Below are 9,568 nucleotides of genomic sequence, written 5' to 3'. Positions count from 1 at the left end.
CACGTTTACAACATCCTAAAACGTGGTAACAGACTAAGAGGGAATCGTCAAAGCACTAACTATTAATCCCTGAAGAATAGGACTTATTAACAAACTGAAATAGCTAAAAGATCGGATCTATCAGTTGCCGCCACGAAAGCTTGAAGCTTTGCTGCAATTCTTGAGCAAGGCAAGGTCCGGAGGAAGCACCCCAACTCCTGCGCTGCTCCCCATTGGGATTTTGGCGCCTTCAATCTCTACCCTCACCTGAACTTTACTTAGTGGCCTTGAATCTGTGAAAAGACTTTTATTTAGGTGTCAAATTGTAATATAACTTGCACTTTGGGTGATTCAATGTAAAATTATTAGTTCGTGAGGCAAATTCACAAAAATATAAAAATTCAGGGGCCATTTCTGCAATTCTTCTTTTTATTAATTGAAGAATTGGACGGTCTGGTTGAAATTCCCGAGAATGACGACGATGGAGGCTCTGGTGTGCCGGAAACTGGGCGACCCGACACAACACATATCAGACGGAGGAGCGGAGAAGGCGATAGTGGTGGAGAAGAACCACCCAATTCCGGAATTGGTTTCTCCGACATCGGTGAGAGTGAGAGTGAAAGCTACGAGCTTGAACTACGCCAATTATCTGCAGATACTGGGCAAGTACCAGGAGAAGCCGCCCCTCCCTTTCATCCCCGGATCCGACTACTCCGGGACCGTCGACGCCGTCGGACCCGCCGTCTCCAAGTTCAAAGTCGGCGACCCTGTTTGCTCTTTTGCCGCCCTCGGCTCTTTCGCCCAGTTCATCGTCGCCGATCAGAAAGAGCTGTGAGTTCGCTTTGCCCCTCTCTCTCCTTTCTCTCTCTCTCTCTATAAATTACTGATGTGGGATTGTTGGGGTTGGAAGGTTTGGAGTGCCGGAGGGGTGTGATCTGGTGGCTGCCGGTGCACTGCCTGTTGCATTTGGGACCTCGCACGTGGCTCTTGTTCATAGGGCCAATTTGTCCTCCGGTCAAGTACTGATCTTTCTGATAATCTTTCTGTGTTTGTTTTTCTATGTGTTTGTTCGTGTTTGATTTATTGTGTTGTGTGTGTGAATTTGTAGGTATTGCTGGTTCTTGGTGCAGCTGGAGGAGTTGGCCTTGCGGCCATACAGATTGGCAAGGTTGTGGGAGCCATTGTTATCGCCGTAGCTAGGTACTTAAACTTGTTTCGATTTGACTGTAATGTTTGTTAGTTTTGCTTTTGAATGGATTTAAGAAATGGGATTTTGTTGTTGGGTGCCAAATTTGCAGGGGAGCTGAGAAGGTGGAGTATTTGAAGCAATTGGGGGTTGATCATGTGGTGGACTCGAGCAGCGAAAATGTTATCCAAAGTGTGAAGGATTTCTTGAAATCCCGAAAGCTTAAAGGGGTTGACGTTTTGTATGATCCGGTTGGAGGCAAGCTTACGAAAGAGGCCATGAAGGTTTTGAGTTGGGGAGCCAACATTTTGGTCATAGGCTTTGCAAGTGGAGAGGTCCCTGTCATTCCTGCAAATATTGCACTCGTTAAGGTACAATTATTGATTGTTTGCAGTCCCAAATATCTCAATTGTTGGCGGAAATGAGTAATGCCGGCTTAAGATTCGATGGTTAGAGAAACATGAGAGTATTTAGGATTGATTAGTGGATAGGAATTGATCACCTGAAACTCTTACTTCCTTTTTCCGAGTATTGATTGCAGAACCAAGTCGATGGTTGAGCAGTAACTACCACTTCAATCATATAGCCTTAAGCATCTGTATGTGAAGCGATCATTGCTTGAAATATATGAGAAGAATGTTGGAGAAGGCTGAATGAAAATATGAGTGTATAAAATTGTGTATCTAACTTACGTGGGTCTTACTTATATTTTATTCCTTCAAGAATAATTCGCTTATGCTTGTTTATTATTTGCACCAGAACTGGACGGTGCATGGACTTTACTGGGGTAGCTACAAAATACATCGACCAGGTGTTCTTGAAGAATCACTCAAGGAGCTACTGTCCTGGGTGGCAAGAGGCTTCATCAGCGTCCACATTTCTCATGCTTATCGCCTGCCCGAGGTTAGGAACTCATACTCTTTTTTAACCTCTTATCACACCTACATGCTCTGGCTTCTGAGTTTTTGGTACTCTGTGTGGAATAACATTATGATTTGGAAGATGGTATGAAGGCACATCCTATAGAACCGATCAGATATAAATGAACGATATTTAGTATAATTCTTCAAGGAATTCCGTGTGGTATTGACCATGTGATTCAAGTTTCATGCTCATTGTGCATGATTTTTTGCTTTGATTTCAGTTTACTGTGGAGATTGCTTCTCTGAGCTGTTTTCAATTTCGTGTAAATGACAGGCTAATCTCGCTTTCTCTGCCATCAAAGATAGGAAAGTCATTGGAAAAGTGATGCTAGTTCTCGATGACGAGAGACGTGCAAGATCAAAGCTTTAACTGGATCAGAATTCATCCGGGATGGCGGAGCCCTGTAATCGTTGGCACTTCAAATCCAGAAACTTTCGTAATGTGTTAAGCGTAGTTTACCATTTGATCCGATGACAGAAAATCAAATAAGTTAAGCGTAGTTTACCATTTGATCCGATGACAGAAAATCAAATAAGATCTGTTTGATAGTACGATGATAGAAAATCAAATAAGATCTGTTTGATAGTACGATGATAGAAAATCAAATAAGATCTGTTTGATCGTACGATGATAGAAAATCAAATAAAGTCTGATGGTTCGGGCTGCCAATTTCTGTTCATTTGTGAATGCGCAATGAAGCCAAGTTTTATGAGCGACCGAGCTCAAGATTGTTCGAGAGTAACCAGATTGTTAGAGATGAGTAGCCAAGCAAGTTATTTGACAGGTTTGCTTCTGGCAATGTAGCTATAAAGATTGCTTTATTTTACGAGATGCGGTAAAAGGGAACACAACACTTCCAAATATTTACATCCAACAGATATTCCGAATCAATATTTACATAGGATGAAAGAATGTATAGCTCCACGACCCATTCGAACAAATTCTAACTTGGCCGCCTGCTTTCGGTTTTCAGAAAGCGTACGTATTCCTGCTGCACCATCTCACCTCCATTCACTGCATCAAAACTGCATTTGTAGAAACTGATAAACCAGAAAAAAGGAACCAGTGAGCAGGGGTGGGAGACAGATGAGTTGGTCCAAAAAAAGGCGAACAACTAAAGGGAGGTCGAACTAAATAATCTTCATTCCGTTTATTTTCTTTGTTCTTCAGAAAGGATTCAAAATCTATGTATATGAATCTCGATGAAACTGTTGAGGAAGAATTACTCGAATATTTCCACAACTTTTAGGCTAGCGGAAAATGCAAGAACAAATAGAAACACACACATGCATACACAAAGAGACAGCATACCTCCCATCCATGCCAACAATGATAACAGTGTTTTGAGAACCAAATGCAGTAATGAATTGAGTGTCTTCTGGCAAGTGGAACCGAGCAAATGACCGTTCTGAGCTAAAATATTTAGGTAAAACCCCTGCAAAATTGTCAGAATGATTATTTTTAGAACACTTACAAAACCATTCAAGGGCAAAAAATTACAGAGAAATCCAAACCAAAGTCCCTCAAACACTTAAAATGGAGAAGCGTAGTATCCAAGCAGATGACTCGTGGTAGTCTTGAAAAAAAGTTATGAGCACAATTTTATTACCTCCCATGAAAGACAATGATGAACTAGAATTGGCACCGGTGCTTGGAGAAATAAGAGGATCCAGGGAATTTGAAGAGTTCTGCTGAAACATTGCTGCCCCTTGAGCAGAATTATGAGCAGAAAGAACCTCCCCGAATACTCTAACTCTGAGGCTGAATATATGCACAGTGCCTTTATCACTCGATGCTGCCAACCACTGAACATTTGGAGAAAGAGCAATACTGTAAATTTCTGCTCTGTCCACTCCTCTGCGTACCTACACAAAGGCAATAGATTAATAAAACCCTCATGAAACACAATTACTAGTGGGCGTCATTCCTCGCATCCACAAAAGAATAACATTATAAAAGAAAATTTATGGCTAAATACGAATGACCTTTGTTCTTCTATTTAGTAACTCACAACATGTTAGTTTAAAAGATTAACTTTCTCATACGGAATCTGAAGCCATTCATCATAAACTTGAGGAACCACCATAATATATTACTAAAAGTTCACATGCAATATGCTACCTCTTGCAAGCGAGTCCCATCCATTGTGTTGAAGATTCTTATCAAAGTACCCTTAATACTAGCAGTTGCAAGAAGCAGCCCGTCCATTGTTAAGGTCAAGCATGCAATATGAGAATCATGAGCATTGATTAACTTCGTCAAGTTCAGCCCAAAATGTTCAATTCGAACTTGTCCTCGTTGAAGGCCTGGGCAAGCCAGCACAGATGTATTTGGATGGTGTGAAAGGCTGCACAATCCCCTAGGATTTGCTACAGTCTCAATCTGATGCAGCAGCTTCAGATCCGTAAAGTTGTAACCATATATTTTGTGCTCAAGAACCACAACCATGCGATCACGCCTTAACTTTACAGCACGAACCTCAGATCTGAATGAAAACTCACCAATACATCGACTCTGATGATCATCCCAAATCATAACCTTGTTAGGCGGATATTGTGAATTGTCCCCGCTACCAACAAGTACAAGAATGTTGCATCGGAATAGCATCTCCACAATTTTGAATCCCCCACTTTTCAAATCACGTCTAAAAGTTTCTTTGAAAGGCTCGCAGTTGTAGATTCGAAAACCATTGCTTGTGCCTGCAGAAAAGCAACCGTAGTCCTGATTCCAAGAAACAGAGAGCAACTCCGTTTCACTGTCATTGACATCTGGTTCGAGCGGGCTGAAAGAACCAGAAGCCCCAGAATCCGGTGATTCATGCATGCCAAGCCTTGCGGGTGAATGCATTCCTCGAGATGTTGACACTGTTGAACTCATGATGGAATCAGGCCCACTTAAAACCAATTTCCACAATCAATAATCGTGCGAAACGAAAGATAACCCGAGCACAAAAAGATGGATAACCCCAAGATTAATTCTGTCATTCCATGAAAAAAAATTAAATCAATGTCAAAAATTTCAAATACAAGAAAAGCAGTTTATATCAGTTACTAAAGCTGGGGGAAGAGTACCAGTTACTTATAGGGAACAACAATTTCAAACAGAAAGTATAAACTTAACAAGAATATCAAATCAACCTAGTGAAGAATGCTAAATCCAACTAATTCGAAACAAAAAGTAACCAGAAAGAGAGAAAACTTATAAAATTCTATACAAATTATCATCCTTTAGAGAAAAATCTCCATTACCCATCACCAAATTTACCTAATTGTACTAAAAACCTAGCACATCTCCATTAAAATAAGCACATTTAGCAGTAAATTATCCATCTTTTCTTTTCACAGTAAAGCAATGAGAAGATCATGAGCAATCAATATTCAATAACCATAATTATAAATTTTGACAAACTCACAGTTGCTACAGCGTTTGACAACGATCAGGCATATACTGAATCTTTCGTGGCGCCGCAGATGCTCTATCAGATAAAGAAAGAAAAAATGAAAAATCAAATTAATTGATTAAATTTATGGAAGAAAGAGAGAAGAGGGGACTGGAGGGGAGCAGCAGGAAGGAGACGAAATCAGATTCAGGGTTTGAGAGTCAATTGCTGAATTTGGATGAACTGACCTTTTCGATCTGAGACAGGCCATCAGCACCAGACGAGACGAGAGGAGACGAAAGCGATACGTCTGTCTTTCCTTTTTTTAATTTTCGAATTCTCTGTTTATTTTCTTTCCTCTCCTTGTTTGGTTTTTATTCTTTTTATTGAAAATAATTGTCGCTCAATTGCTCGTTTATTTTCAAAATGATTAAAAGCGTTTTTATTGAAATATTTTTAAATATTTTTATATAAAATTTTTAATTAAAATGCAAGTAAATTATATAAATGTTTTTTTCTAAAAGATTAAAAGTGCTTATTGCTGTAATTTAGTATTATTCTTTTTCACTTGTAAATTAGAGATTTTATATTCGATTCTTATCAAAGACGGATTTAGACCACATTAGTGCTAGTTCGTTATAAGTTTAAGCTCACCCCCTCTCTCTTAGTGTAAATAATATCATTTGTCCAAGAAAAAATAACGCTTCTAACAGGTCAATAATCTCTCAACTAAGAGCTCATTTGCAAGTGTTTTTTTCTTTTCAAATAACTGAAAACGCTTTAAGAAAAAGTTTGTATAAATAAATAGTTTTAAAAACACTTGCATATTTACAAAGAACTAATTTTAAAAATATTTTCACTAAAAGCGCTTTCAGTTATTTTACAAGCACTTTCAAACAAGATTAGTTGATCAAGTTGATGTTGATCCCACTCAATAATAAAAAGGGTTTACTGCCAAAATTCATTTTTAGGAAGCGTAATTTGTCATTTATTATCCCACTTTGTCTTTTATAGAGATTATCCAAATATCTAAATTTGTTTTAAATTTGATTTTAGAAAAATTTAAAGTTGTTTTTTTTTTTCCTTCACTGAAAAATACCCTTAATGACATGAGCATCCTTAATAAATTCGTTAACGCTCAAAGCTTACAGGTCAAATCCAGATGGGTTTGATGAGTGAACACTCACAAGTTATAAGCTCAACAAACAAAGATCTTGGACCCTTGATAGGTTTGGGATGTAATTGGTAAACCCCTCAAATTGGTCTAGATCCATTGTGTAGCACAAATTCAATTAATTGCAAGATAACGCTTGACTAATACATGTAATTTCCCTTTTTATCCAACCACGATAAGGGGGTCCACACCCATTTGTACAGGCCCTTAGAAAACCATAGTGCTTTGGATCCCTTCCATTGGGCATTGATTGTGTCACCTATGTAGACTAGCCGTGACATATCTTTTCACTTGACAACTGGACATTCGACGATGAAATGATCATGGATGAGATGGAGATTGTTTGCCCTCCACTTATCTTACAATTCTAATCCCTTCTTATTTGAGTGGTCACGATAAAATAACGTCAATATTTTATATTAATTTTTTTTATAAAGATAATAAGACAAAAAATAATATAAATATAAAATGTTGACGTTAATTAACCGTAACTGCTTAAATAGAAAAAAATAGAAAAAAATAGAAAATAGATGGTAAGTGAAAGGCAAACAATCCCCATCCTCGTGGGTGTCCAATTGAGTTTACACACATTCCCAGAGTAAAATGCTCTATTCTTCTCGGTCAGTCTCAATCGTTCAACCCAATATCTCCGAGCGCTTCTCGGCCAGTCTCAATTGTCCCATCCTGGGTCCCTGTAGTTAGTTGGCTTCGAGTCACCAAGCTACGCGATTGACATCTGAGTAGACCTTTCCTTAGAGAATCTCCACATCCTCTTGTTGGTCAGCAGTTAATGCATGACATTGACCAGCGATCGGCCTCTTGTGCTCGGGCGTCCATCCTAGGCTTCTCATACCTTGGGCTTCTTGGTCTATGGGGCCTTCACAGCTTCGCCTTGGACTTTTTCATGACTCCTTTCCATTCTGCCACTTTCAAATGAGCCCAAAAGTCCCATTAACAGAATTTTCTAACCCCCAAACCCTAAAATTTTCATGTTCTTGATAGCTACTGCGGAATACACTTGAAACTAACGTAAAACTTGATACAAGAATGAACGCAGTAACGTATTAAGATTCATAAAGCCGACTCATTTAGTAAGATAAAACTTTATTGTTGTAGACGATAACTACTGCCTTCTAATTGAATTACCACGACCCCTTTGTCATTTATCATGCCCCTAGAAAAACACAAAAAAGATTCGTGAAATGGTGAAAATAATAAAACAAGAAATTAGAACTTGATCCTAACAAAATAAAGTACTCGAGCTGCACCATTGGAACTTGAAACTCCTTAAAAGAAGGAAAAAATTGGAACTTGAAACTCCTGAAAAGAAAGAAAAAAAATTAAAATAAACGGACCACAGTGCATGCTAGTATAGGTCACTCTGCAGCACATTTTACAAATATTAAAACGTCAAGTGAAGGAGCTCCAAGCTTGTCTCTGCGATCTGCATTAAACAAAAGCTGATTTCCAAAAGAGGACTTAAGGCACATCAGCTCCAATCAATTCCAAATATGGAAATATATAAACTCACCACATCGTCAGATAAAGCCATTCACCGTCCAGTTTCAGAAATAACTTAAAAATATAACCCGACTCCAACAAAAGTTTATATAAAATGCTGGCTTTAATTTCCTTTTCTGTTCAACAACTACGACCATTATTTATAAAGTATTTGGTTAAGTACGGATTAAGCATCTGATATTTTACTAGAGAAATTGCTCTAATTAAAAAATAAAATAAATCAACGAATGACAGCATAGAAGACTGGATGACTCAACTCCAGATGAATTGAAAATGTGACTTAGGGTACACCTTTCGATGAACACATGCAATGCAAGAATGAGAACCGAGGCCTTCTGCCTGCATATATATATATATTTATATATATATATATATAATATAATACATATACATATACATATAATCTCACACACACACACAATAAGTACTTGGCCAATATTGCAGAAAACACAGTTTCTTTAGCCTAAGGAAAAGAGCACAGTTTCTTGAAATTTTTTGGTAAAATGTCATGAATGGTGAGTGCATGCATGCTGCATGATGCTGCTGCATGTTACTGGCATGGCCTGCACACGATTTGAATTTTGAAGTACATGAGAAAAACTGCAAACTAAACCGAGAACCTTCAGTGTTCCTTTTTAGCACGCACAATATGGAGAACCTACAGATGACACATGTTTTCCTTGAGTATCACAGGTGAGAGAGTGGGGGAAAAGGGAAAGTTACTGACTGAACATTATTTAAAAAGATGGGAAAGTAAATAGAGATAAAAGCACCTGACCAAGATTACTTGTCGGATGAAAAAAGTAGAGGAAATGAAGTAAAATTATTAGAGGAGGACAATGGAAGAGCTGTGATCAACCCCGTGGACAAGAGAAGGCACTTGACGTAGGCCCCTTCTTCATATGCATGGTCATTGGTACTAGCTGGAGTACACCTACTCGTAACTAGTAACCCATGAAATACAGAAAAGGCTTTTTTGCTATTACAACAAGCAAATTGATTCATCAAATGCTTATGAGGGGTGCATATATGCGATGGCTTATGTTGCTAGATTGTGAATCTAAACATATATTTCTTAACTTATATTACCAGACTATGAATCTAAACATATATACATTCGTAACTTGTGTTGCTAAACTACACATTTCAGTAAGAGAACTACACATTACTTCTTGCGAGAGAAAACCAAATGGTAACCATCAGTCAACAAAAGCATGTAACAGATGGGAAAGAATGATGATGATGATACTATTAACTCTTCTCTAACTGATAAATAAGCATATGAAACTAATTAGTAGTAACTAAGTTTTGGCACCTAACTTAGTTTAGTGCTCCAAAACCTTAACTGAGGGATGGAGAAAAGTGGAGAGAATGGAAAGGAGGAGCTCCCTTCAGTCCAAGCGCA

The 9,568-nt window shown here is 38.3% G+C and overlaps 2 protein-coding genes and 1 long non-coding RNA gene across 4 annotated transcripts; 1 reads left to right on the top strand and 2 right to left on the bottom strand.

Moving 5' to 3' along the window:
* Positions 1–337: 337 nt before the first annotated feature.
* On the top strand, positions 338–2,758 carry LOC137733632 (GroES-like zinc-binding alcohol dehydrogenase family protein). Its single transcript, XM_068472768.2, has 6 exons — positions 338–810; positions 890–998; positions 1,088–1,179; positions 1,278–1,536; positions 1,925–2,068; positions 2,363–2,758. The coding sequence occupies exons 1-6, from the start codon at positions 452–454 to the stop codon at positions 2,456–2,458; spliced, it is 1,059 nt and encodes a 352-aa protein (XP_068328869.2). The 5' UTR covers positions 338–451; the 3' UTR covers positions 2,459–2,758.
* Positions 2,759–2,890: 132 nt separating this feature from the next.
* LOC137733631 (autophagy-related protein 18c-like) lies at positions 2,891–5,881 on the bottom strand. 2 transcript variants are annotated; one of them, XM_088696754.1, is made up of 6 exons: positions 5,717–5,881; positions 5,502–5,564; positions 4,211–5,066; positions 3,699–3,954; positions 3,401–3,524; positions 2,891–3,129 (listed from the first exon to the last, which is right to left on the bottom strand). In XM_088696754.1, exons 3-6 carry the CDS (start codon positions 4,964–4,966, stop codon positions 3,033–3,035), a joined length of 1,233 nt encoding a protein of 410 aa, XP_088552880.1. In that variant the 5' UTR covers positions 4,967–5,066; positions 5,502–5,564; positions 5,717–5,881; the 3' UTR covers positions 2,891–3,032. The 2 variants fall into 2 exon arrangements, with proteins under 2 accessions (XP_088552880.1, XP_088552881.1); XM_088696755.1 differs by having other exon boundaries at positions 5,475–5,564; positions 5,717–5,857.
* A 1,898-nt stretch (positions 5,882–7,779) lies between these two features.
* Positions 7,780–8,049, bottom strand: LOC148695976 (uncharacterized). The gene is made up of 2 exons (XR_015964155.1): positions 7,911–8,049; positions 7,780–7,816 (listed from the first exon to the last, which is right to left on the bottom strand). It is a non-coding gene; the product is annotated as an uncharacterized LOC148695976 (long non-coding RNA).
* Between the last annotated feature and the right edge of the window lie 1,519 nt (positions 8,050–9,568).

Source organism: Pyrus communis, chromosome 7 (assembly GCF_041283825.1).
Source record: "Pyrus communis isolate YQ-2024b chromosome 7, ASM4128382v1, whole genome shotgun sequence".
NCBI lineage: Eukaryota > Viridiplantae > Streptophyta > Magnoliopsida > Rosales > Rosaceae > Pyrus > Pyrus communis.
Note: the sequence above shows the minus strand (reverse complement) of the source record. Positions and strands in the feature narration are given on the sequence as shown.

Excerpts from the sequence above, each read along its gene's own strand:
- LOC137733632 (XM_068472768.2), top strand. The coding sequence starts at position 452 with ATGACGACGATGGAGGCTCTGGTGTGCCGGAAACTGGGCGACCCGACA. Across the intron at positions 999-1,087 it reads CCAATTTGTCCTCCGGTCAA|GTATTGCTGGTTCTTGGTGC; the intron begins GTACTGATCTTT and ends GTGAATTTGTAG. Across the intron at positions 2,069-2,362 it reads ATGCTTATCGCCTGCCCGAG|GCTAATCTCGCTTTCTCTGC; the intron begins GTTAGGAACTCA and ends TGTAAATGACAG.
- LOC137733631 (XM_088696754.1), bottom strand. The coding sequence starts at position 4,966 with ATGAGTTCAACAGTGTCAACATCTCGAGGAATGCATTCACCCGCAAGG. Across the intron at positions 3,525-3,698 it reads ATCATTGTCTTTCATGGGAG|GGGTTTTACCTAAATATTTT; the intron begins GTAATAAAATTG and ends ACAATTTTGCAG. Across the intron at positions 3,130-3,400 it reads ATTGTTGGCATGGATGGGAG|TTTCTACAAATGCAGTTTTG; the intron begins GTATGCTGTCTC and ends CTGGTTTATCAG.